We start from the raw sequence: 27,980 nt of genomic DNA on the forward strand, positions 1-27,980 counted from the left end.
TTTCCACCATCTTCTAATGTGACTTAAATGATTGAGAAATTATTTATCAATTATTACTTATCATCCAATCATTAGATGACACATAAGGGAATGATTAAAATATGAGGGATAATACTTTTCATAGTTTTTCAATTAGTTAGTGCCATATTTGAAGACAGCGTCGGGATGATAACAAATAAAAAAAAAAAAAGGATAAGTACCACTTCTCGAGTTAAATATGTAGGCTCCATTTAGATCTAGAGATGAGTAAGAATGATTTTAGATGAGTTGAATAAAATATTGTTAGAATATTATTTTTTAATATTATTATTATTTTGAAATTTGAAAAAATTGAATTATTTATTATATTTTGTGTGGAGACTTAAGAAAGTTACAATAATAAGATGATATAAGATAAAATGAATTGATATGAGTTTCCAATCCAAACAGAAGCGTAGTCTTTTGAAGATATGTTTATGGGACGTGTTTTGAGTAACTATTATAGTCGAGCTGAGCCCAATGAATTTAGGTTCACGAGCCTTCCAAAGTGTTTTAACGGGAAGTGAAGCCTTTGGGCATGAGAGAACTGCTCACTGCCAAACAATTCAAATTGGCAAGGGAGCGAAATGGTCAAATAGACTTCGAATTAAAATGCCAGCAAGTTAAACGGACATGAAGAGTTGAATTGGCACCACCGCACTAAAGGCAAGTTTTCTAGAGTAATCCACGATCGGAACTACCAACTACCAAGGCACTGGTAATAGCGGCAATAGAATGACATGACAAGGCTAGTGAACTCAAAGGTTAGTGTGAGAGGAAGGGGGAGAGAATGACAAAATCGAAAATGAATCCCATCTTATACATACATATGTGTGTGTTTGTGTGTGTGTGTGTGTATAAAGGATCCGCCCATCCACCAGGGGCCTTTTCCTTTCGCTAAGGTCTCGTATGTTTTCACAAATGAGATGAGTTGAGATAAAAATTGAAAGTTGAATAAAATATTATTAAAATATTTTTTTTTAATATTATTTTTGTTTTGAAATTGAAAAAAATTAAATTGTTTATTTTATATTGTGAGAATTTGAAAAAGTTATAATAATTATATAAGATGAGATGAAATGAGATAAGATGTGTTGTGAAAACAAACGAGACCTAAATTAAATAAATATCCTTACTATGCGAATCTGTAGGGGAGGTATCCTAAATACATAACTCCTAGGGGTTGGCTCAAGTGATAAAGGCCTTGGTCTTAGAAGTATGCTCCCCCAGGTCCAATGTTAAAATCTTTTTTGGTGCAAACAATCTCTAAATACCATCAGACTGGGAGATTTCCTCCTTAAATTACCCGAGGTGCACTTGCAGGAAACTCCTTGCCGAGGGCCTGTATACCCTCGGAATTAGTCGAGACGCTGTTCCTAGACACTCAGGGCTAATCAAATAACATTCTCCCACTTGTTACCCTATGGGGTGGCTCGATTCACTGAGCAACCCGCATTACATTACAAGGGCACCCAAGCCTATCTTCGAGGTCAACACAAACATTAGTCCTTCACAAGCTCTAATTATTGAAACATTAATAAGAGATAATATGCTTTTCCAAAACATGAAAGCTGAATTCCAAGATGCCCTAGAAAAATTTTCTTATAAAATGGAATTTTCCAAAAGGCCACCAGATATGTGGATGGCAAGGGAGGGACCCAAAACAATTACTGGAGAACCCGCAGCAAGATTTGATTATTGAGACAGAAGCTCCTGTTCTTCTTGATAAATGCATTCATTGCTTCAGTCTGTGAAGGAAACTTTACTGTTGCCATTCTTATGGGATCCGGGAATCCAGCTCTGCAAACGTATAACCAAGGTTTCACCACACCATATAACTCTTTACTGTTATTATAAGGAACAAACACCAGTTTATCTCATTTTAAAGTACTAGGCATAAACCTTAGGAACATGTCAATTGAGGATGCATCGTATTCACAACCGGTCAGGAAACGCTCCACATCTTCTGGAAGGGCATTTCGTGGGATTCCTTGTAGTAAGACCTGATGGAAAATGTAAGTCCAAGTTATATCATTACATGTGTTGTAGTAAAATAATATATATATATATATATAGAGAGAGAGAGAGAGAGAGAGAGACACGTGCGTGGGCACACACACACAAGAACGATTTGCAATGCTTTACCCAGAAGTCTTCAAATTCAGAAAGAATATTTTTATGATAAGTCAAGTCCAGAAAGAATGATGTAAAATGCAGATAACATAAAAATTCTAACAGGTTTTAGATATTGTTAAAACAATCTAAGTCCCCTATATTTGTGGCATACTTTGAAGGTAGAGAAAAAGAAACTCAATGCCTAAGTTGAAACATCTTTGCAGAGCCGGCCTCAGGTTTCTGACAGAAGGCAATTAGTACCCAATGACAACATCTACAAGCAGCAGGGATAAACTAAATGAATAGATCAGAGCAGAAGAATCTTCAGAATGAATAAATATGGCTGATGTTTGACACAGAAACAAATGAAGATTTAACCCCTATGTGAAGGAAGATGCACGCTTTGGTCCTAAAACCTGAATCGAAATAATCTGGAACTCTAATTTAGGACAAGCGATTTTGTTGCGAGACTAATTGCTGGGACTTCAGCACAATTGGTAGGTCTAAATATTAGAGTTCAAAAGTTAACTCAAGATGAGAAAAATATGATTGAGAACTTTAACTTACGGCTTTTCCATTATATGGTATAAGAAGATCCCACTGCGAGCGATCAGCCTGATATCCAATAAACATACATCATCAGCCTGAGGCATACTTGAGTAATAACACAACCGGATCAATCATATCTTAGAACATGTGTTTTTAAGGTAATACCCTCTCCAATTTGTACAATCTACCCTTCTTTCCAATCACCCTAATAGCTTGGTCAAAGGCATTACGCGAAGGAAATTGCACCATCCTGATCATAGAAACAAATAAATATGAAAAAAAGGAAACATACAAATAAATACCAAGTGATGAAAAAATAAAATTTTTACACATTTTACAATACTTTTTCTTTATCACTAACTTTTCCACAGATTTAACAATACTATGGCAAGGACACTTTGTAAACAATAATAGACAACTAACAGAAGCAACAAACACGCTAAATATGTGAAATGTTGCAAACAGAGAGCATAAAAACCAATAATTCCTTTAAAGTCAACTACAAGCTTCAGCAAAAAAAATATAGGTAGTCCCCCAAATATCTACCAAATGCTGCTATGGAACCCCCAATGCAAAAATCCTACAGAAAAAAGACGACATGCAGCACAGTAAAGATGATTCTTTTCACTATTGAATGCCCAAGCACACACATAAACATCCGTAAAAGCCGAGCGAAGTATGTGGAGCATTACATTCCAACTGGCGTAAAGCTCCGGTTGTAGTCGACCTTCACATCGTCCAGAGTCAATTTGCACCCTTCAAGCATGTTGACAATGTCGGTCTTCAGCGTATGCCTTGTAACTCCAATCAACCTCCCGTAAACCAAACCTGAATTCATTGGGAGACAAGAGTGTCGAAAAATATGTGCCCATTTCAGCAAAATACTTCATACATTTATCATTTTCGTCTTTTACGCCCATTCTCTTCATTTTCTCAGCAACCAAACAGAGACAAAAAGATTTAAAACTTAATCCTATCTCCTAACCATACGTTGAGAATATAAGCACGCCCGTATAAACCCTAGACCCAGACTCAAAACTCAAAAATCCCAGGTGTACGATTCATAACACAGCCACTAGATTCCCAAATCAAAGCTCAAAAGAAAAGAAATATCCCGTACCTGTGCCTGGGGTTTGAAGAAATGAATCAACCGCCGAGTCCTGCGGCGGCTGCTCAGCTTCGGTCGAGAACCATCTCGGCAATTCGCAAAGAAGTAATGGGATGCCATGATTTTCCCTAACCGTTCGAACGGTTAATCTTGATCCAAGTGCGGTTGCAAAAAGCCTGAGCTTCGACATTTTCTCGGGGAAGGTTTTGGGAAATGAACGAGTACAAGCTCGCGACTGGGCAGCGCTGTGGCAATCAAACGAGGAGTAATGGAATGGTCTACAACAGACTATGGAGTATGCTAGGGAAAGCTGCTGCTGTTCGTTTTGTAACGTGGGAATTAGAGTAGCTTCCCCAAGTTTTCTCAAGATGGTTATAAGCTCCCACCAGCTTAGAAAATAAAAAAAAAAAAAATTATGTACATTTATTTTTGTATATTTTATTTATATGATTGGCTCCGTCACATTTTTAATATAAAATAACTATTTTGACCAGTTACATCAGTGGAATGCACAAAGAGTAAGCAAAAATAATTGTATGTAGCAGAACTCTTTAAAAATCTGTTGAGATTTTAGACGTTTAGTTGGTTCATAAATCACTCGCTTAGTTTTAAGTTATGTTTGGTTGTTGAATCAAATTCAATTCATCTCAAATCAATCATTAATGAAACTCATTACTTTTTCAACTTCTTATAAAAAAGTTAAACTCATTATAACCTACTTCATACATTTTAACTTAAAAAGTTAAACACATCTTAACCTAAAAAAGCTAAACTCATATTAATGGGACTCACAAAATACTACTATTTACAATTCAACTCAGCTCATTTTAACATCCAAATGTAGCCTAAGGTTTATTTGGAAACACAATTGTTATCAGATATGTTTAAACTACTTTATTACTATTCACAAATTATTCACAAACTATTCATTATTATTTTACTATTATTTTCACTACTATTTACAAATTATTTGAGATACTCTTTAGTACCAAATGGAGCCTTAATTTTTTATAATTCACTCCTTAAGTATGTAAGCTTTTGCAATTAAATTATTTGGTTTAATTTCCATCCAACTGACTAACGCAAGATTACCACATGACAACCAATCAAAATGCGACATTGGTATTCAAATACCACATCAACAATCTTCACACGGTAAAGATCAAGAGTGCGGTATATTGCCATCTTTTCTTCAATAACCTAAAAGCTTATTCGATAGTATTTCTTTCATAGCAGTGTCGAAGATGAGATAAATCTTGTCTATAAGAGGATGAAACTCTTGGACATGTTCTCTGGTGATGTCCTTAAGATGCTTGGTTACTTGGATCTAAGGCTTTTCATAAAGTCTCTATTATTGCCACTGATTTTTATACCATGTTTACTCAAATGATGGAGAGATTATCACCATAGGAATTTGTATTGTTTGCTGTAATTGCTAGATCCATCTGGTTTAGAAGAAATGCATTGATTTATGCAAGGGCTTTCTTACATCCTGCTACTCTCTATAGCCATAGTCTCCAAGAATGTGATGTGTATAGACCTGCTATGCAATATCTAAGGCTGTCAACTTGTCCCACACAACCTTAAGTTCTTCACTAGGAAGCTCCTTCAGCAAATTGGGTTAAAGCCAATTGAAATGTAGCCATCAATACTAAAAATAGAAAAACTGGTATTAGTGTTGTTATTAGGGATGGTGATGTTCATGTTCTTGCAAGCTTCATGAAACCTTTACCATTTTGTTTAGAACCATCTATAGTTGAGGCACCAGGTCTACTAGCAGCAACTTTTTTTGCAAGGATCTTAGTCTGCAGAATGTTTTCTTTAAAGGAGACTCATCCCAAATTGTTGATGTTATTTTAGCTAAGGATGATCGTGCTAGTTTGTTTAGTTGTCTTACTTCAGAAATAAAATCTTTATTTGTTGAACTTGGTTGGAGAATAAGACAGTTAGTTAAGAGGGTTGCAAATGGGGGTAACTTATCGACTTGCTAAGGAAGTTGTGTCTCTCACATCTGAATTGATCGATATAGATTCTATTGCTTGTTGTGTTTCTACTCTTGTACTCTTGAATGCCAACCTTTGTGATTAATCAAATGTTTGTTATTCTGGTTTTTAAAAAAATGATATTGAGTTCCTTTATAAGGAATTAAAATCATAAATCACTTTTGTATCTAATATCCACAATATGATATATACTGATTAACACAATCTAATACCACAACAAGAGAAATATTTTAGCCACAAAGAGATTAAACAAAAGTAATCCCACAACCTAATGTAACTTTATATGGTTCATCAAATTGTAAAATTATTTTTATTGTAAAGTAGATCTAATTAATCACATAAAACTACGTCAGTTTGTGAAATTATTTTTGTATAATCTATTTATGGTTGTAGTAGTTATTTTATAACAATATATAAACAACAGTGAAAGATAATATCAAACTTGAGAATCTAATGCAGATCCATCCCAACAATGTAACAAATGAATTTTAGATTAGTATCACAAACTCCTAAACTTGCTAAATAAGTTCTAAATACAAAGCAAAACAAATTGAAAGGCCCACCAAAACACAAATTCGGTTGAAAAAATTGGAAAATACTGCACTAGAATTGAAATTGAAAACTAATATTTGAATGCTATAAACCGGAACAAAACCCTTAAGCAGACATTGTAATACCCTAGGGCCCAAGCCCAGACACAGGCCCAGGCCCACAAGAAGTCAGCAGCTGAGTGCCAAAAATGGTACTATTTCGGTAAGGTTCTTTCTCTTCTCCTCTCCCACCCATCCCGACGGTTTTTTCTCCTTCCCCTACATTTTCTTCTCATTTTCCCTCTCCTTGATCCCATCTCCCCCATGTATATGTAGTTCCTTTTCTTTTTCTCACATCCAAATCTCTCTCAACAGACCACGCTCACACCTCGCCTTCCTATGTCTTTTCGTGTGATTTGGGTGCTACATTTTCGTGAGCTTTCCTAGACCTAGGTTGTCTTCAAGCCTCCTCACCGAGGTGGGTGGTGGATGATGATAACTCTCTCACTCATTCTCTGTTTCACTCACACATGCATGCACACCCACTCCAATTTGCACTCACAAAGTTCTTCACAGATCATCTTCCCTATTCGTGCCATGCCATTACAGTGGTTAGCATCGTCGCCGCTTGATTTTCCTCCTTATGCCGGTAAGCTCATTTTTCTCTCTCCCTCTAAGTTTTCAGATTTCTTACTCTCTGTATTCATCTTTCCACTCGAAGTTTACATATTTATTTTTATTTTCATCTTTTTATTAGTGTATTTCTTTCCTTCCACTGAATAGTCGTGCAACACCACAGGGTTTTGGTTGTCGTCTTTCTAGTTGATAGTGGTGAGCCCTTTTGATTCTTGTTGTAGTTCTTTTATTTGAATCACCATGCATCCTCACTAATTTATCACTCACAAAAGGCTATGCACAGATTGTTCCTTTCCAATGTATCATAACTGTTTGGAGTCTGAAATTTTCTCACCAACATTGGTAAGTCGGTTGACTTATTTGTTCACTTTTTACAATGTAATTTCCTTTTTTATTAAGTTATATTAACTTTGGCGTATTTTCCCTTTGAACCCTTGGATTTCTCTTTTACAATAACACTCGTCCCCTAAGATTAACTCGTGATTAACTTAGGCTATCCAAGTTGACATACGGTAATTTTTCTTTTTCCGCTTGCTGGGTTTTGAATTATCCATCGCATAATATTTTCAAAGAAAATACCCAATAGTAGTTGTTTGCTAGTTCACAGGACTATACTTACGTTTCTGGACAACGTATTCCATTCACTTATTTCATCGACCACCTCACGACACTAGGTATGATACTTTAATGTTAATAGGCTCGATTGCTCAGCTACGTATGTGATATGAGTAAAGTAAAATTGTTGCAGATCTTAATGAATTATAGTTATATGACTATTTGGAATTACAAGTTGGCTGCATTGGAGTTACATGTTGATTTGTTGTCGAGGAGTGGCTGCTTTGGATCGGTTGTGCTGGAACTGTTGTGAGTCATGTGGATGTTTGGTTTGACTTGTGGGTTGGTTGGATATTATGTTGACGTTTGGTTTGCATGTAACACATGGAGAGTGGCTAATGTAGTGTTGTGGGCTGGTTATAATTTGCGTGATAGCATACTCGGTGAAGTGGTTGAGTGATTTACATATCGGGAGTAAATGAGTGCTGGAGGGTTGTTGAATTTGTCTGTTTGTGGGTTGTTTGATGTACTTAACTAGTTATGAGCTTGTTTTTTTTTTTTCTATTCTTATGAAGGTGGAATTTTTGTTAGCTAAGTTATGTACTTGTGTGGGTATTAACATATGAACAAATATTTTCTGATTTAGGTTATTGGGACATGGCTAGATTATGATCCCAAAATGTATATAATACACTACAAGAGTCAAGTAAGTGGAATTCCTATACTAGACTTTCTATAAAAAGAAAATAAATTGAGATTGATTTGTAAAAGAATATGTATGTTCTTTTTTAAAAAAGAAATGTGAAAACAACTTCAGTTATATGATCTGCATTACTCATGAAATCTGTATAAAAAATAAAGTACTTTCTAAAATGATTGGTATAGACATGAGCAGGAAGTTTATCATTCTATTTCTAAAATGTGCAAAAAGAGTAAATATGAAAATGACATTAAAAATGAGATACATAGATCAGTGGTGGGTTCGATTGTGGTGGTCCTACTGTGAGGCAGGTAGCTAAGGCGAGGCCGTGAGGTTGCTGGTGGACAAGAGGTGATCTACGTGATTTTGGATAAACAGAAACTATATTGGGGTTTGAAGAAGAATGAGATACACATAATATATATATATATATATATATATATATTATATATAAGGAGTCGGCTTAAAAGTTTTAATATGAAAATGATTTGTAGAATCGTACAAGAGCTTTATTGGGGCATGAATCCTAGTGGAAGGTGGAGATGTGCATGACTTTAGAGTTTGAGAAGACAGTCGGTTAAAGAGTTTTAACGTGAAGATGACTTGTAGAGTTGTATCTCTGTTGTGAGAGAATTCCATTGGGCCTAACGCGTTTGGGTTTATTTCATGAGCTAAAAATTCAGTAATTTTTAGGTTTCTAAAATATCGACCCATTAATTTCTTCTAAAATTTTCAACTAATTTTAACAACCTTAAAAATAAAATTTTGGGCCTTTTGGCCTAACTAAATCCTAAGAAATAATAACTCACAACTTATCCAATATGGCCCATAAAAATCCAATAATTTCAAAAATCTTAATAGCTTGTGGGCTATTCCAATAGAGACCATTAAACTTATTTTAGGCTATTAGATTTTTTTCCAATTTCATCCTTAATAATATTGAGTTGAGTCATTACAAATTCCAAAGTGATGAGTAGCATAGGAAACATTTGGTTCAGGGACCAGATTTGGTTCAGGGACCAGAGAAATTACATGAAATGCAAAACTCAGTAAGTATGAGTTTTGACTTTAAGAAGTAAAATTTTTAGGGCATGTGATCTCTAACGCAGTTGACCCTGGTAAGATAGAAGTAGTAACGAATTGGCAGAAATCGACCAGTGTACATGAGATACGTAGTTTTCTTGGTTTGGCTAGGTATTATTGGAGATTTGTATAAGGTTTCGTCAAAATCTCAAGATCCCTTATTGCGTTGACCAAGAAGAACGCAAAATTTACTTGGAGTGAGGAATGTGAAAGGAGTTTCTAGGAGTTGAAACAAAAATTAACTACAACTCCAGTTTTGGCTTTGCCTGAACCCCATAAATCTTATGTGGTTTATAGTGACGCATCAAAGATGGGTCTAGGATGCATGTTAATGTAAGAAGGATGAGTAGCTGCTTATGCCTCTCGGCAATCGAAGGATCATGAGCAAAATTACCCTACTCATGACTTATAATTGGCCATTGTGGTATTTGCACTAAATATTTTGGAGGCATTACCTATATGAGGAGAAGTGTGAGGTTTTCACTGATCACAAGAGTCTCAAGTATCTTTTTAGCCAAAATAACTTGAATATGAGGCAAAGAAAGTGGATCAAGACAATCACTGACTATCAGTGTGAGATAAAATATCATCTTGAAATAGCCAATGTAGTGGCAAATGTTTTAAGTCGTAAGGCCCAAGCATATATGAAATCTTTGTTGAGCAGCATGATGAGTCTACTTATTGGAGGCTATTGGAAGGATGAAGCATTGGCAGTGATACAAGAGATTGTGCCTTTAAATGATAAAGAAATCAAGGAATGTCGGCAAAAAGATAATGGACTTAGAAGATTACAATAGAGGGTACAAGGAAAGGAAGGTGATTCCAGCAAATCCAGAAATGAAGGAAAGGATATTGAGGGAAGCACATAATACGCCCTACACTGGACTTCTTGGTAATACTAAAATGTACCGGAACTTAAAAGGACACTTTTGGTGGGAGGAAATGAAGGGAGACCGAGTGAATTATGTGAATAAATGTTCTGTCTGTCAAGTAGTAAAAGCCAAACATCAAAGACCACTAGGAGAATTGCAGTCATTATCAATTTCGGAGTGGAAATGGGAAGACATTTCTATGGAAAAGTTATCGAAGTTGTATTTTAAGGAGATAGTTTGGTTGCATGGAGGACCAAGATCAATCATATTAGATAGAGGAACTGGGTTCACGTCACAATTCTGACAGAGTTTGCAGAATCTAATTGGCACTAGCTTGAAGTTTATGAGTGCCTATCATTTGCAGACCGATGGACAAACCGAGCGAACTATACAAACCTTGGAAGATATGCTTCGAGCTTATGTATTGGAAATAAGGGGGGATTGGGAAGGGAACTTATCTTTGGTAGAGTTGCCTATAATAATAGTTTCCAATCCACGATTAAAATGACGCCGTACGAAGCATTACATGGAAGAAGTGTAGATCCCCATTATAATGGCAAGATGTTGGAGAAAAGAAAATGCTTGGTCTCGAATACTTGCAGGAAGTTAGGGAACAAGTGTTGATGGTTAGAAAATGAATGCAAGTAGCTCAGGCCAGGCAAAAAAGCTATGTCTACGATAGAAGAAGAAATCTAGAATTCTCAGTAGGTGATTGGGTATATGTTAAGATATCACCCATGAAAGAAGTTGCTCGTTTTGGAAAAAGATGGAAGTTGAGTCCCTGATATGCAGGACCTTACGAGATTGTGGAGAGAGCTGGGCCAATAGCATATCGGTTAAGCTTAACCATAAAATTGCAAGGGATACATGATGTGGTTCATGTATCTTCTTTAAAGAAAAGTTTTAGAGATCAACGACCGGTTGTGATTAACCCAAATCACATTCAACTTCGACCTAACCTATCATGTGAAGAATGACTAGTGCAAATTATCGATTGGAAGGATTAGAAGTTAAGGAATTGAAGGATACCCCTGGTCAAGGTACTTTGGAACAATCCCGACTTATAAGAGGCTACTTGGGAGAGAGAAGATACAATGAGGGCTAGATACCTCCACTTGTCTGCATCTTAGTTAGAAGAATAAGGGATTAGTCAACTCTGATTGAAACTTTGTGATTGTTTTGATTATATTCTTGGATGGCTAAGCAATGAAAATGTTTGTTTGATTGCATCTCTTGAGTGATGTTTCTTCTTTTTCCTTCTTTCTTTTATATATCAATTACACCCATGAGAACAGGACATGGTAGGAATAGAACAATCGTACGTATGTTTGTGTTATCGGTAGCCAGATTTAGGAGTATGCAAGAGCGTAGGCAAAGGATCGGATAGGAGAGGTGAGATCGAATGATTGCGGCTCATTGGCAAGAAATAGAGAAGTTTGAGCATTAATGCACTCATGTGATAGATGCAAATTTTAGAAGAAACATTTTCTTACACCGAGCATTGCCACACGAGGAGCGATGACCTCCACATGACCAATTAGTTTGGAATGATGCCATGAGATTAAGGGTATTAGGCCTTTACCAAGGGGCAGAGTCAAGCCATATTGCGGAAACCCAAGTTAGAAGACTTACGACATTTGAAGTATCTGACTCATTGATTAATCATATCCGTGTTCTTGAAGAATGTCAACTAGTGGAAGATGATGTCACTATAGAAGACAAATTGAACAAGCAAAGGGTAAACATGTATTACGACCTTGATATTGATGCTATATTTTATCTGTCCCAAGATTTAGCAATAGACGAAGGAGAGGAAGTGCCATCACCTTCTTCATCAGAAGATTCGACTGTGACTAGTAGACTTAGATTGTCAAGTGAACAGTACACCACTAATGATGGAAGAAGAAGAGATCAAATTCGGCCAATGAGTAGGAGACGCCACATGTCTTCCATGCAAAGGAGTTTAAGGGTTCTAGAAATATCTCATGATGCAAGAAGATCATTAAGGTTTCGGTTTTAGGAGGGCACATGCCAGCCACACTACCATTTGGTAGCTATGCACTTCGCCTTCTTTAGGTTCATTGTATCTAGACTAGAAATGGATGAAGGAGGCTTAGAGTTTTCGGTCACCCCAAGGGAGGCACCACTTTTCTTCCATGCAAGGTGAGTCCCTTAAGTCTCCAAGAAACGCAATGATGAAGGGAAGATGAAGAGTGATTCAGCTGGGGTTAGAAGAAAGGGCCACTTGGCGCCCATGCAAAAGATTTTTAGAGACTCTTCATTTTTCAAAAGTGATGATAGGATAGAGAACAAGTGAGAATAAAAGTATATAAATAGGAGGCATTAATAGAAGACACCCATACACTTACTAGAGGGATATCAAAGGTCATTTTAGTTTTTCTGATTTCCGTCTCTCTTTTCCTCTCTATCTCACCCACCCTAGGAAAGAACCAATCACCATTGTCTTCTCATCCAAACACTCATTTCGTGCAAGCATAAGAGGGAGACCGAGAATACCTTTTTGGGAAGGATTGCATGGTAAGAACCTTCAAGCCACTACCTCATTCTCTTCTCATGCACGCACACGCATTGCAAGAGTTTTTTGGTTGTAGATTTTCGGCTTAAGGGAGTTAGGGATTGTGTTGTGGCCTTGTTGTAAGTCTCGTGGGAATGATGACGTGATTGGTTCGACCATGAGAAGGCAACCATGCTTAAATCCTATTGAGTATGGATTGTCTAAGGTTTTCCTTTCTAAGAGACTGAATCCTTGATGGCAAAATGGAAAGGGAGAGAAACCTTTGTAAAAATAAGACATGCTCGGCCATCACTAGGGTTTCATGTAGGGATTAACTTAGTCACCTTTTGAAGAAGTCCAATCTTGAGTGCCATGCACTTTCAGCCATTAGGGTTGTTGGATGAAGTCGCACTTGTTGTACACACTCACTTGTGTTTCCCAAGCCATGTGTTTGTGTAATTCAAGAATCACTAAAGAGAACATTTTAGCCTATTAGGGTTAGGAGCATAATCCCTAGTACAGGACACGTATGTTTGGTTTTAATGCTTTTTCAAAGTCTAATAGTTACAACATACACTTTCAGTTTACTTGAACTTTAAAAAAAAAAAAACTTTGTGGAGCTTTGTAAGTTAGCTTTTAATTTACTCTTGGATAATATACTTATATTTATATGTAAACTCTATAGTGGGTTATTTAAATTTGATTATTGATTATTGAATTGCTACTTGTCACATGCTATGATTAATCTATACCTTGTATATTCATGTTATGTTCAAATGGTACTTGTTAAAATCGTTGGTTCAAATCACGTGTTTGGAGTTTTGGAAAGATGGAATATGCCTTGCTAAGCCTTCGTATGTCATGTTCATGTATATATATATGAATGTTCTAATTATTTCAAGCTATATATGTGATGCATTTTTTGTATATAGTACATGTACATGTACATGACATTGTTACATGAAAGTTATGTGGTTTAATCACAAGTCACATGTCAAATATTTTTGGGTTGTGCATTAAAAAACAATTGTTTTGTCACGATCCCAATATTAGGATGGAGGAATATTCTAGTGGAACTCTCCTGTCTACTTTGGAGTGCTTAAATTGGAGTAGTAAACCTTGGATTGACGAAATACAGTCAACGAATTTCAAATGAGTTCTTTTTAAAGGATTCCTAAGCGAAATAGTACCTAATGCTAGTAGGTGTAACACATTAAAAATATGATGAAGACGAATTGTGAACTGCTGTATCATATTGAGAATGCAGTGAATGCGAATTGCAAATTGTTGCTTCATATTGAGCTGAACGTACTCACACCCGGTCAGAGAGCCGGTAACATGATGTGATAACTAACAAGGAGCCTGCAGTGTGTATGGGAGTCGTGAGGTGTCCACCTACATGATTATATGGAATAAGATTACTTAATAAATTGAAGTGTGATATTTTTTACATGATTATTTTGTTTCATGGTTACTTTGATACATGGTTACAAGATTAGTGTTTTTGAAAAGAAAGAATATGTATAGGACAAAAGTGTGTTTTTGGTCAAAGCACATGTTCATGTTCATGTATTTATATTCATGGTTTACCTTATATATGCTTATGGTATCTCAATGTATGTTTTTTGTTTAACTTGCTGAAATTTACCGAAATCTCATTATAGTAGTCCTAACTAGCTTTCTCCTGAAATGATAGAACTTTAGCAGGGCTAGGAGTAGCTAGTCAGGATGATGACCAAGGCTGAGGATGAGCTCGATTCGGAGAAAATAATGGAATTAGTCTTGACTTACTTGGATATAGCATAAATTAGAAAGATGCTTTAATAATTTCTTTTTTAGTTAAAAGTTTTTGAAGACATCTGTTACATTAAGGTGTACCACGGAGTTTGATACTCCATTATTATGATGTATGATTCGATTTATGCCTTACATTTAATAAACTTCGAACAAGTATGGTATGATTTAAAGTTATAAATAAAGTTGGAATACTAGTTTATTCTGGTACAACATTATATGAAATGACTTCTTCCATTGTGATTGCTTTACACTGCTAGAATGCATGTTAAGTGCATTATATGTTAGCTGTTATGAAAGAGGAATATGTAGCTCTGTGTTGCATGATTAAGTTTTTGCTCCATCCCAAGCAAGGTCGAGGGCATCACACTCTTCTAAAAAAATCAGTTCAATTTTAAAAAAAAAAATAATTTTTTCACATAAATTTTAAATTTACTCAATTTTTTAAAAACAAGTATACAAAAATTGTATATCTTAAAATTGCAAATATAATTTCACTTTTTTAATACAATCTTTTTGAATTGGACGGTGCTAGTGGGCTGTCCAACGTTTATCACTGGATGTACTGCTAGTTATAAATTTGTTTTTTTTTTAATTTTCTTTCAAGTATTTTTTTAGCATTTTTAATCATAAAAGAATATAGAATTTCACTAATAATCACTTCCTTAATTATTAGATAAAAAATAAAAAAATAAAAAAAATTAAAATAAAGGAGCATAAAGTTTGAGGTATTCCAATAACATTTTCTTTTTATACTTAGATTTCGTTTGGAAACTAAACTCAACTCAACTAATCATTACAATTTTTTTAAATTTTAACATAAAATATAATAAATAATTTAATTTTTTTAAATTTTAAAATAATAATAATATTAAAAAATAATATTCTAATAATATTTTATTATCTCAACTCAACTTAACTCAATTCAATTGAACGTTGAAACGTAACCTTAATCTAATTATATAGCTGCCCCAACATCGGAGAGGTCGAGGCGGTCGCCGGACCGTCAGGGTTGACTCAAGAAAGAGAGATTGCTGGCCACGGCTCGTCCACTTCGTACAAGATATAGACCAACCAGATAAAGTCACGATTCTTGCCACTTAGATCGGACGTGGCCAAATTCCCCTATTCTGCGAAACGCGCATCCCGGCGTCCAGTCACTCGCAGCACACCGGTCATCTCCCCAACCCACCAGGAAAGTCTCGACACCGCCATAGCCATTGCTCTATTTGGACGAAACATCACCGTCGTTTATAGTGGAGGAAGAGGTGCCTCTCGCTAGCTCGGTCGTATCAAGTTTCCCTCCATCCGAGTGCTTGTCGAATTCCGAACACTTGAATTGCTCGATCGAGTCAATATAAACGAATCTCGCTATGTCGATTTTGTATCTCCTGATTTCTAGGGTTTTTTCTCTTTTTCTCGTCTGCTCGGTCTTCCTCAGCTGCTTTCCAGGTAAAGAAAACTCCCGATAATCGAACATAGGATTTAGTAATATCTTTTGTGGAATCGTGCGGAATAAGATGTAGTTTTAGCTAAAACACTGTTTTGTTTGAATTAGGAAATACTACGGAATCCAATTCTAAAAGTTTTACTGGCTTTGAATTTTGATTTGCTTGTTCACCTTTTTTTTCCTGTTCGTGGGTGCTTTGGCTGGTGACGGCGTCGTTGCAGGATTGGTGTTGCCAGCAATTGTTACACTTGAATCCCTGGAGATATATAATACCCACCAGTGGCTGCCAAACACAAAACCAGTAGTCTATATCCAGTGTAAAGGGGAGAACAAGACGGTGTTACCCGATGTGAAAGAAGACCATGTCTTCTACAATTTCAAGGGTGAAGAGTCTTGGCAGGTTCGAACCTATTTTCTTCTATTTGGCTAAAAGATATTCCTTTTGAGTTAATTTGGTTCTTATTGATGATCATATGTGGATTGTCACGGAATTATTTTCAAAAAGGCTTCAGTTGTGTTAATCATGAATGGTGCTAGCAGATTTATATTCGGTTATTGAAATTATATTCGTACAAGTTATAATTGTTAGAAATTTCGTTGTAGATATAGGAAATTATGGTGTCAATGGAGCTGTTGCAGAGCAATTCCATGTTCGGCTTAACTCGTGCAATGCATGCCTCCTGTTTAAATGCACTCTGCTTTATACGCTTGATGGAAGTTATAGGGGAGGCAAACAACTTATCAGTAAGTAAAGCGGGAACCTGTCTTCTGAATATGGTCCCATTTGGGTCTAATGGAAACAAGGGATAAGTAGTTTTCAAAAGGATAGTTCTGGCAAATATAGAGGGGTTTTATGTTTACTGTGACTAAAGCCTTCACAGCTATCATATTCTTATCAGGTCGACTGTGCTTCTCGCCGGAAATAATTTACAATCTCCCCATTGATTTTGATCCTTCTCTCCTCTTATTACTCATATTTTTCAGTTCTTTTCTTACCTTCTCTTTCTTTTTTTATTGGTTTTTCTGTTAATTGATTCAAAGATTTTTGAATTCCATCATGAGAGTGGTCAGTGGTGGCGGATTACAGAGAGAAGTCGCAGGGTCACCAAGTACATCTGTAACATCCAGAGCCGAAATTTTTAGGCTTTATTATTTGAGGATCTAGTATTGAGGAGATAGGATTGGATATGAAATTATGGACTTGGATTCAAAATGGAGTAGGTTCAGCCCATTAGGCCCATATATGGATGGATAAGCCCAAGTATTTTCTAGCCAAAACCCATTTGATTTTTGGTTGTTTAATTCGTGATAAGTGGAAACCAGCCCCATTTATGACTCGTAAATGGATCCAAATAATAGCAACATATTTACCCTAGAACTCCTAGCCATTAGGATTCTTAGAACCCCTTTTCAAAACAAAGATTGGTACAGCCCTATTATTAGGTTTTTCAGGTTTCGTTAAAAGGGCTGTAAGATCTGAAAACTAGAAAAAATAGAGGCTGCTGTGAGTCTGGAAAGTTTTTATAGCAACCCCATGTGATGTTCTTCAAGAAAACCAATCCCTAATCCTAGAAAACTGCTGCTATTTCAGGAGATTTAAAAAAGAACCAGTCTCACCCTATCAAGTCCAACTCTTTTCCAGCAACTTCAAGTAGGTGATTATTGACGCGTTTGTTATTGATAGAAGCAAAGATGTAAGTAGCATGATCATACCCTTACATGTATGGTAAACAATGCTTTTTTAAGTACTATGTATGTATGGCCCTTTATTGAAAGCCCCTTTTTACGTATCAAGTTATGATGAAAGTGATTTTTGAATGTCATGTTAATATGTGTTTTACATGCATCACGATATGTTTTCATTTATGATTATGATAAGCTATTTCATTATGTGTTCTAGATGTATCATGATAAGAAAGATAAAAGACAAGTTATGAAAGAAGCTTTAAGAATGACCATAAGAGATTCATGGTACCAATGCATTTATGGGTGGATGGGCAAGCCACGGATTTAAGGGTGGTCCACCATAGTATGTTATGATAAGTTAAGCGGTTCCCCTTGTGTCCACAGGTAGTGTCCACAGGAGGGTTAAGGAGTGCTGGCCATTAAAGAAAGGGAAAGACAAGTTTAATGAGTTATGCATAGTACATGTTACATGTTTATGTTAGTATAAGTATTGAGTATACACGCTTTTCAAGAAAATCCTATGTTTATTATGTTTGATGTATGATGTACTACTTATTAAGTATTCGACTCATTTTGGTTGTTTATTTGTTGTTTTTTTTTTTTTTTTAAATGTCCAATTAAAGAAGGTAGTGTTGACGAGCTGACATCTAGGCGTAGATCATGTGTCAAGGGATTTTTAGACTTAGTTAATAAGTGTCTCTTTTTTCATTAAAGATCAGTTTTAAATTTTCATGCTATGAGACTATATTTTTATTATTCTTTTGGGAATTTATTTTCAATAAATTAGGTGTTTTTATTATGTTGGGTCTCTTTATCGGGCACAGTTACGAAAGTACGTAACACTCCTAACCTACAAAAAGGGGTGTTACAACATCACTGTCGATATCTCTGTAGTGGAATGGTTGGCAAAAGTGGTGGGTGCCTGCGGTCTAGCTATTTGAAGTTTTACAAGAAATGGAGGAATGGGAATTTGACTCTCTTGGCTCAGTGATGCTCCTTCCTCTGTTTCGGGGTGGAAAACAGAGTAAAACAGAGTGCACCCTTATGGTGCAACGTTCCTTCAGGGAAGAAGGGATCCTTTTTGGAGGTTTTGAAGAAGTTGCCTTAATTTTCGGTGGTTCTTATTGGGTTCAGGGGCTGGATTGTTGGCAAGCAAAAGGTCGTATTTGTTGATGGGCTAGGTAGTCTTATGGTGTCTCAGGTGGGTATGGTGGATAAAGGCAAAAATAAAGTATATGGGTTGGGTTCGAGTAAGAGTTCCTAGCTCGCTTGGCGGGTTTTTCTCATGTGTTTCAAGACTGGCTCACTCCTTTATTGTGGCTCTAATACTTGCTTTATCAATGGTAGGGCTGCCACAGACTTCATCATCGGTGACTGGCAACCCTTTGGATGGCGTGTCAGAGCAAAATGTTGCTAGAAAGTGAGGAAGTGGATTTTCGATTATAGGATGAACTGCATACGACGGTGGTTGGGAAGGAAGGCAACTCTAGTCTCTCCCTAGTTCCACTCAAGTCCCTCTTTTTCTGCCTATCAAGGGTACAAGGATTGATGTAACACCCCGTTCCCGAAAAGACATTTTAGAAATTTCGAGGAGCCAGTGTGCTACTACTAAACTTGAACTTAAAACTTTTTTCTTTTTAACAATGCACCAGATGCGAAAAATTTCCATAAAATAATAAACTTCAATAAATACTGAAAATCCAAAATAAGGTCTGCGGAAGCACTTATGAAAAATAAGGAAGTCTCATGTGCTTATCAAAATAATTTATTTGAAACTTAGAACCATAAAAATAATCATAACATAATCTGTCTAGGCCTCTGTCTCGCCTCCCTGGGTCAAGTTCTGTCCTGCAGTCTCGTCTTCATAAATGTCATCACCTGGGGTGGTTTAAAAAAAAACATAAAAACAAACTAAAATGAGTCGAATACTCAATAAGCAACACATCATACAGTAAACATAATAAACATAAAGTTTCTTAAAAAGCGTGCATATTCATAAATACATTCATAAATAACATGACATAAACATTAACTTATCTTTCACTTGTCATAGGTCGTTACCCACTGTTGACCCCCGTGAGTTAGGGTTAGCGAATCTAAATAGATTTCGATTCCGCCCTTGGCCGCGGGTTGTGGAATCCATACATAAGGAAGATAATACTGGGTGCACTACCAGCATGCACGACCTGGCAATGCAATATGCCCATAACATAGGTACCGTTTTCATATCATAACATAGGCCGTTACATATTTTATCAAATCATACTTGCATACTTGACATTTCATAGATTTCAAAAGAAATCACATACATATCATATCATAGATTTCAAAAGAAATCACATACATACTTGTTATATCGTATCATAGATTTCAAACGAATCGCATTCTTTCATAAACGTCATGTTACATGTTTCATCGCATAAAATCATGATTTTTCATAAATATTTTACGAAATAACTCTCTCATAAAATCATGCATTTCCTAAATAATTTTATAAATAATCTTTTACATAAAATCATGACTTCTTCATAAATAATTTCATGAATAGTCTTTCACATAAAATCATGACTTCTTCATAATTTTATCATATTTTGGGTACGTAAAAAGGAGCTTCCAATAAAGGGCATACATGCATAATATCTTTTATAAAAAGACAAACAGCTCACTGTACATACGCATAAGGATATGATCATGCTACTTACCTTGCAATGCTAATCCACTATTTTCGGCACGAGATCGGTCGCCTATAAAAAATAAACACGTATTTTGCATAAATTTCTAATTAAACAAGTGATTCTATTTAAAAACCTAACTACTAAAATAGTCTATATTTTCTAAACCTAAACACTTCCTGACACTAAAATATCCTTACCCGTTAGTCTTAAATAAACAAGGATATTTTTGGAAAACAACATACTGTACATGGGCATTTTGGGAAAATAAAAAATAGAGGGGCATTTTTGTAATTTAACTAACCAAAAAAAAGATTGATTTACGGTTTGCATGGATTCGGGTTGGTTTTACGCGTGAAAGGAAATGCATGCAATCAGGTTGGGGGGTGCGATGCTCATCGGGAGAGGAAGCTGATGAGCGGCGGCAATGGGTGGCTGGGGAAGGACCGGAGACGTGACTGGGTTCTCTGGACAGTGGTGGTATGACGCCGAGAGGAGGAGAGCGGGAGTTGACGCCGACAGGAGGAGAGCGGGAGTTCAGTCAAGCCGTAAACAAACCGAGAGAAAGAGGGGGACGACGACGGTCGTGGCCTACCGGGACGGAGTGGGTGCCACTGGGTTGTGCTGGCTGGCGGTTTCTGTGTCGTCGGAGAAGGGGTTCGGCGCCTCTTGAGGTGGCTACCGTGGAGAAGGTGACTGCATGCTCTGTTTCGGACGTGCAAAAACAGTGTGCGTCCGTGGCAGCTACAGCGTGCCTTGGCGGCTGAGGGTGGTCCGATGTATTCTATGGTGGCCAGTGGTGGCGTCGGCGTGTTCTGTGGCTGAGGGTGGCTGGGCTGTGGCTCACGGTCGGAGAGCTCAGTGCTCTGTTTTTGGGGCTTAAACAGGGGAGGATGGCAGCGGGTTGATGGCTTTTCCGAGGGCAGGCCGTGCAGTGGTTCTGCTAGCTGGGCTACAGGGTGGCCAGAGGGAGGAGCTGCGTCGTGGTTATGGAAGGAGGCCAAGTTTTTATGCTCTTTTGTGGGGCTGGGGTAGTGCTAACGCACGGTTTCCGTCGTGCAGGGGCTCTCGATTTCTTGTTTCCTGGACGTGGCCTGGAGGCCGTGCATGAAGTGGGGGCAGCGACAAGGGGCTTAGGGAGTGCGGCTTGCAGCTTGGGTTGGCGTGGAGGGAATCATAGTGCGGCGTGGGGAAGAAGGCATGGGTTTGGTTTCGGCTTGAGGCTGGTTGTTCACGCTGGAAAAAGACGCTCGGACTGGACACAATAAGCCTCTATATATAGACCAATGAAAACCCTAGATAAAGATAAAGGAAGAGACGTGCATGTGCATGCGGGTGGATTAGGTTTGGTGCGTGTTTCAAATTCAAAGAAGAAAAAAAAAATCCGGTAGAGAGGAGTTGTATTAAGAAGAGGATTCATGGGTTTGGAGGGAAAATAATAATAATAATAATAGAGATTTAACTCTAGGTTTATAAAAAGAATCATCTGATAATTTGCTTTAACTCATAAAAATTTTATCTGTAATTTATTTCTAAATAAAAGATCGGGCCGTTACAATTGAGGTGCCATTCCTAGTGGTTTTCCTATATGTGCTTCCTATTGACTTCCTTCAGCAATCGGGAATGGAAAACGGACCCTAGTATTTGTTTAATATTGATGGGGAGCCTCAGTGTGTCCCTCTTGTGGGGGCAACAGATGTCGGGAAGTGGATTTTCGGTTATAGGATGAACTGCATATGACGGTGGTTAGGAAGGAAGGCAACTCTAGTCTCTCCCCAGTTTCCACTCAAGTCCCTCTCCTTCTGCCTGTCAAGGGTATGAGGCTTGAGGTGCCATTCCCGGTGGTTTTCCTATATGTGCTTCCTATTGACTTCCTTTAGCAATTGGGAATGGAAAACGGACTCTAGTATTTGTCTAATATTGGTGGGGAGCCTCAGTGTATCCCTCTTGTGGGGGCAACAGATGTTTCGAATTTGCAACTAGTCCTTAGTGATGGGGACTGTTTTGATGGGGAGGGAGGTTGACCCGACCCCTTTATGCACACTTCCACCTAGTCCAAAATGACCCAGTTTTGCTTCGGAGTGTTTTAAAGAAGTTTGAGGAGATTCAAGCCCGTGTTGGGATCTCTTGTGTAGGCTTTGAAGAGCAATTCAAGTCTCTCTTTATTGCTATTGAATCTGGATGCTCATCGGCTTTGAAATCGACATCAAAGAGAGATAGAGAACTAAGAAGACTCAAATGTTCCTTTAATTATGATGTTAAGGAGGGGAGTGGAGGGCGGGATAGATTGAAAGTGAGGGGGTCGTATTTTTCTTATGAAGCCTAAGATCCTTTCTTGGAATGTTAGGTTGCTTAATGATTCCAATAAGTGTCTTCGTATCAGGTCTTTATTGCGTAGTTGAAAGATTGATATTTTGTGTTTGCAAGAAACGAACTCACATTTTTTCAATTCAAGTATTATCCGTAGTTTGTGGGGGTGTTCTTTTGTGGGATGGTCTTTTCGGGCATCTATGGGAGTTTCAAGAGGTCTAAATATGCGATAGAAGAGTAGTTGAGTTAGTTGAGGAGTGTACTTGATTCAATTGCACAATCCAAATCCTACATGTCATTTCATCGAAGCTGATGTGGCATGCTGACATGGCATCTGCATGGGCAACGTGGCATTCACTTTGGTGGCTGTCATTTAGTTGTCCATATACATTTCAATAAATGCTCTGCATAAAAACTTGTTTTGTTTTAAATTTTACTTTGAAATCTGTTTACATATTAATTAGGTTGTTGGAAGTTGTAATAGTCTTGGAAGTTGTCTACAACAATTACTAACACATTAGGAAGTTGTATTTGGCCTTATATAATGTCTCCTACCATTAATCATGTACTTTCTATTTAAACACAAGGAAATGGACGAAATAGATAATCAATTTGAGCTTAAAACCCTCTTGCAAGTTTTGCATTTGAAGTTGAGTTCATCTCCATCTCCTTCTTCCATCAAGTGTTTGGCTTGGTTGTGCGAGTGACATCCACAATTAGTAGTGTTGGGTGACATCCACTATCACTTGGTTGAGTGACATCCTAGGATTATCCATTTTTACTTTCCAATTGTTCTTTTGTTTCTTTTCATACTCAATAGCTTTTCCTCATTTTAGTTTGCCTTTGATCCTCATGAAATTCTGCAAGTCACGTTCATCGCTTCAGCAAATCCGTATTTGTTTGTTGTAGCTATCCGTGACTTGCATAAGTATTGGGAATTTCTTTGTAGCTTGTTCTTTCAAAAATGTTGAGGATAGGTGCGAGTGGGTGTTTATGGGCATAATTCGGATAGTGAAAGGAGACTTTTGTGGGAGGAGTTGGCGTGATTGTATTATCATTGGGATGTGCCGTGGTGTATAAGTGGGGCTTTCGACATTACTCGCTTTCTGAGTGAGAGATCAAGACAATCTAGTATTTCTTTGGCAATGGAGGAATTTTCGGAGTTTATTTTTTACTTGTAATGTTTGGAGCCCACATTGTTGGGGGCGTGTTCACGTAGTCCAATAGTTAGGGTTGGTTGAGATTGGACATATTTCTTGTTTCTTCTTCTTGGGAGGTTCATTACCTTGTATTGTGTCAGAAGAGATTGCCTCGTGTTTGCTCAGATCACTTCCCTATCTTGATGGATTGTGGAGGTATTCATGGGGGGGTCGTAGGTACTTCATGTTTGAAAATGTGGTTAGGAACTGATGCTTTTGTTGATAAGGTGGGACTCTGGTGGTCTTCTTATCAGTTCAGTGGTGGCTGAACTTGAGAGGGTGTTGTTGATGAAGGAGATCTCTTGGGGGCAAACATCAAGGGCTCTTTGGTTGAAAGAAGGGGATAAATGCACTAAGTTTTTTTATAGAGTGGCTAATTCACATCGGCAAAGTAATGCTATTTAGATTCTTCATTCAGATAATCATGTGCTTTCTTCTCCACTTGAGATCCAGGATCATATTGTGCATGATTATGAGAGTCTTCTCACCGAACCAACTACTTGGAGGCCAAATCTGAATGGTTTGGCCTTTAAGTCTCTTGATCCTCAAAGTGCAAGATGGTTTGAAAGACCATTTCACGAAGATGAGTTTCATTATGTGATTAGTGGGATGGCAAAAGACAAAGCTCCTAGTCTCGATGGTTTTTCTATGGCATTTTGCCAAGCTTGTTGGCATTATTCTATGCTTTCTTCACATATAGACTGCCTCTCTTGGGAAAATATTGACTACGGACAATTTAAGGTAGCGTGGTCTCATTGTTATGGATTGGTGTTACATGTGTAGGAAGAATGAGGAATCAGTGGATCATTTACTTTTGCACTGTGGGAAGAGATTTTTTTGTAGAATTGGTATGGCTTGGGTGATGCCTTTGAGGGTGGTGGACCTACTAGCTAGTTGGAACGGTCTTCATGGTTGTTCTTAGGTGGCTGTGGTTTGGAGGATGGTCCCTTTGTGCCTTATGTGGTGTATCTAAATGGAAAGGAATGATCAGTGTTTTGAAATAAGGAGCGCATGTGGAGAACTACAAAATTTTTTTGTGCACACCTTACTGCTCTGGTTTGCTGCTTTAGTAATTAATGGAACTAGTGTTCATGATTTTTTGTATTTGCTTTCAGGTTCCTAGAATGTATTAGGTGTTTCTTTTGCATACTCCTAGTGTACATGGGTTTCGCCTATTTCATTTGTATTAATAAAGTTATTTTTCTTACTTATATATAGAAAAAAAATAGGTTAACCGCAATTGAACTGAACCTTGTTTGTGTGTTCTGTTGAGAAAACGATCTGTATTTTTGTTTTGCGGGGGTGTGCGAATTTCTCCCCACTGGAACTGGAACAGTTTGAGAACTGCTCAATGTTCTAGATTTTTCTCGGAAATTTTTTTGATTTTACCATTGATAATGATTAAACACGTGTAGTGCATTCCTTATATTTCCTTCACTTTGTTCTTCGAGTAACTTATAGTTAACGACATTGGTGATGCATAAATGCCAATTGGTTGAGCGTTTTGCTAATGGTATAATATTCGTTATACTTTCAGCCTTTGACAGAACTTCCAAGTAAAAGGTGCAAGCGATGTGGGTTTTATGAAGAGAATAGTTTCGTGTCAGATGATGTCTATGAAGAGTGGGAGTTTTGTCCTAGTGATTTTACCGAGCCTGATGGGAAATATATACGGTTCAAGGAGAAGGAATTTAATGCTACTTTTTTATGTCCGAAGTGTGTTCCTTCAGCCAATGGTGAGAGCCTTCTTACTTCCATTTTTTGTAGTTAATTCCACTGCATTTCATGCTATTGGTCTACCATTTTTGTTCCATATTAAGGGAATAGTTCAGTAGTGTTTGGTGCCTTAAAACATTAAATGGTAATGATCTGCTCTTTCTAGAAGAGGCTTTTGTTCTCTAAAATGTTACGTAATAAACTGGGATCACTTCAATGTTGTTGGACATCCCTTTACAAGTTCCTTTGGGTATCATTACGTGGCTAAAATGAGTATTTGGATATGGAAGTAGAACGGATGGCTAGAAACTTAAGATTCGGGAAAACAAATCTGTGGTTTGTGCTAAAGATATGGTAATAAGACGTGTCGTTTCTGTATTTTAAGTACTTATCTGTATGCAATGCCTGAAATTAACAACACTAAGTCCGAGTAATAATTACAATTTTGTCATCCATGTTTATATAGCTTCCAATTCTGCATCTTGCTCACAAGATTGGAGGAAAAGGAATGCACGTTTCTCTAATCATTTGTGTTTTCAGAATCACTCGTCTGTATCCAATTAGGACTGTTCATCCGGACCAGATTTTTGGTTCGGGTTTACAATCTGGTACCCGGACTGGGTGTATCCGGGTTTTGCAATCTGAGTTCCGGACCGGGCTGGGTTTTTACCCTGTACCCAGTTTTTGTTTTTGTTTTGTTTTGTTTTGCTTTTGTTTTTTATTTTGTTTTTTGGTAGTTCTTCTTCTTCTTCACTTTCATGTTGTTATCCAGGTAGAGCCTCTCTGGATGCAATGGCCGGGGCTTGTCGGTTTCCTTCCACCCTCATGTCTGGCACAGATTTAAAAAAGTAGAGTTCAGAATATGTTCTTTTCTTCGTTTTAAATATTAGGTGTGGGGTAGGTTTGAAGAATCTGACGTGACAAATTCATGGAAAAACTAGGTTTACCCAATTCATACCACCTAGCTACCCAGTTTCATAAATATTCTACGTACACGCACGCACATATTCACGCATCATGTTTTTATTTACAAACTAGCTAACTTCACCAATCCAGAGAGGCTCTCTTCCTGGACAACAGCATGGTGCAAATTGAAGAAGAAAAAAAAAAAAAAAAAAAAAAAAAACAAAAACAAAAACGCTGGTACCGGGTTGTAAACCTGGTTCCGGATTTACAACCCGGATTTGACCCAGGCTAACCGGGTCCGGGTTTCGGCCCAGGTTTGAAACCCAAGTTCCAGTCCAGGTTCCCGGGCCAGAACCCGGATGAACCGTCCTACGTCTGATATCTGAAATTAATGCCATTCTCTCTATATTCCAAATGATAATTACAATTTTGCCAACCATGTTTTTGTAGCTTCCAATTCTGCATCTAGCTCTCAAGATAGAGGAAAGGGAATGCATGCTGCTCTAATCATATTGATTAGTGTTGTGGTTTCAACCGTATTGGTTCTTGGAGTGGTAGCTGTATATAAATACTGGCAAAAGAAGAAGAGGGAACAAGATCAAGCTCGGTTTCTGAAGTTGTTTGAAGATGGGGATGACATTGAGGATGAACTGGGTCTAGGCAATGTAATATGAGGAATGAAATATCACCTGCTTACCTTTTATACAGAGAAATGATCTTAGAAAAGTACTGTTTGTCGAAAGAAAAAACTTAAATTTTGAACTTATCGTGCAATGGTGTACATGCGAGAAGCAGTCCTCATAAAGTGAAGTGGTGTCCCATTGATGCAATCCTATATTCATCCGAGGCCAAATTGCTATGTGTAACTTAACTTTGTAAAATTATACTTTTCTCCTAAGATGGAATAATGGTTAGTGAGAAGTGATACCAATAGCTATAAAGAGATTATATAAAAGTAAATCTATAAACTAATGCGGCTTGATGTGATATATTAGATTGTAAAACTACTTTATTATAAAGTAGATCTAACATATGATGTAAAGTTATATATATTGTTTGTAGTTTTGTTTTTGCAGAATTTTTTTTATGGTTAAAGTATTTCTCATGGTTAATTCCATAGACGTCCTTTGAAATTTCAGTTAAGTTTCATGAATTTGTACTTTCCCAAGCTACATCCTTAGCTTTTAAATTTTGATACCCCTTCTTTAAGTCTCATATTTGTTTTCTAATGAGAATTGTCGCATGGCGCAAAGTGTTTATTGCTAAGTCATATACCGCCATTGAGAACAATACCGTGTGATGGTAGATTCAAAAGCAAAAATTATTCTATCCCAAGAAATAAAGATAAGAAACAAAATGACAAAAAAAAAAAAAAAAACAATTAACAAGACCTCAGAAAAGGAAAACAGTCATTTGTAAAAGAGTATTACTATAGAGCAGCCATTGTAGCTGTGCACACATTTAGAGGTGTTTATCCTGGTTCCAATCCGGGAACCCAGGTCTACCCGGACCGGGACCCGGGTTTCAGACTCAGGTCGGACCCGGACCAACCGGATTTCGGGT

The 27,980-nt window shown here is 37.3% G+C and overlaps 2 protein-coding genes and 1 long non-coding RNA gene across 6 annotated transcripts; 1 reads left to right on the forward strand and 2 right to left on the reverse strand.

Annotated features, from left to right (window-relative positions):
• Nucleotides 1-1,083: 1,083 nt before the first annotated feature.
• LOC121266941 lies at nt 1,084-24,513 on the reverse strand. Its single transcript, XR_005940945.1, has 3 exons — nt 24,375-24,513; nt 15,427-15,432; nt 1,084-1,131 (listed from the first exon to the last, which is right to left on the reverse strand). It is a non-coding gene; the product is annotated as an uncharacterized LOC121266941 (long non-coding RNA).
• LOC121266939 lies at nt 1,535-4,105 on the reverse strand. Its single transcript, XM_041170798.1, has 6 exons — nt 3,803-4,105; nt 3,375-3,510; nt 2,848-2,932; nt 2,701-2,748; nt 1,921-2,021; nt 1,535-1,818 (listed from the first exon to the last, which is right to left on the reverse strand). The coding sequence occupies exons 1-6, from the start codon at nt 3,978-3,980 to the stop codon at nt 1,686-1,688; spliced, it is 681 nt and encodes a 226-aa protein (XP_041026732.1). The 5' UTR covers nt 3,981-4,105; the 3' UTR covers nt 1,535-1,685.
• On the forward strand, nt 15,451-27,338 carry LOC121266940. Of its 4 annotated transcripts, XM_041170800.1 has the most exons (6): nt 15,451-15,930; nt 16,150-16,328; nt 25,333-25,531; nt 26,052-26,119; nt 26,284-26,359; nt 26,868-26,991. In XM_041170800.1, the coding sequence occupies exons 1-5, from the start codon at nt 15,852-15,854 to the stop codon at nt 26,353-26,355; spliced, it is 597 nt and encodes a 198-aa protein (XP_041026734.1). In that variant the 5' UTR covers nt 15,451-15,851; the 3' UTR covers nt 26,356-26,359; nt 26,868-26,991. The 4 variants fall into 4 exon arrangements, with proteins under 4 accessions (XP_041026734.1, XP_041026736.1, XP_041026735.1 ...); XM_041170802.1 differs by lacking the exon at nt 26,052-26,119 and having other exon boundaries at nt 26,868-27,338; XM_041170801.1 differs by lacking the exon at nt 26,868-26,991 and having other exon boundaries at nt 25,978-26,119; nt 26,284-26,352.
• The last annotated feature ends 642 nt before the right edge of the window (nt 27,339-27,980 follow it).

Source organism: Juglans microcarpa x Juglans regia, chromosome 5S, assembly GCF_004785595.1.
Source record: "Juglans microcarpa x Juglans regia isolate MS1-56 chromosome 5S, Jm3101_v1.0, whole genome shotgun sequence".
In the NCBI taxonomy this organism is placed as follows: Eukaryota; Viridiplantae; Streptophyta; class Magnoliopsida; order Fagales; family Juglandaceae; genus Juglans; species Juglans microcarpa x Juglans regia.

What these genes read in the sequence shown, in the direction of transcription:
- LOC121266939 (XM_041170798.1), bottom strand. Translation starts at nt 3,980, where the DNA reads ATGTCGAAGCTCAGGCTTTTTGCAACCGCACTTGGATCAAGATTAACC. An exon ending in AGCTTTACGCCAGTTGGAAT is followed by an intron (nt 2,933 to 3,374) that starts GTAATGCTCCAC and finishes TTCTATGATCAG; the next exon opens with GATGGTGCAATTTCCTTCGC. An exon ending in GATTGTACAAATTGGAGAGG is followed by an intron (nt 2,749 to 2,847) that starts GTATTACCTTAA and finishes ATTGGATATCAG; the next exon opens with GCTGATCGCTCGCAGTGGGA.
- LOC121266940 (XM_041170799.1), top strand. Translation starts at nt 15,852, where the DNA reads ATGTCGATTTTGTATCTCCTGATTTCTAGGGTTTTTTCTCTTTTTCTC. An exon ending in AGGGTGAAGAGTCTTGGCAG is followed by an intron (nt 16,329 to 25,332) that starts GTTCGAACCTAT and finishes TTATACTTTCAG; the next exon opens with CCTTTGACAGAACTTCCAAG. An exon ending in GTGTGTTCCTTCAGCCAATG is followed by an intron (nt 25,532 to 26,867) that starts GTGAGAGCCTTC and finishes ATGTTTTTGTAG; the next exon opens with CTTCCAATTCTGCATCTAGC.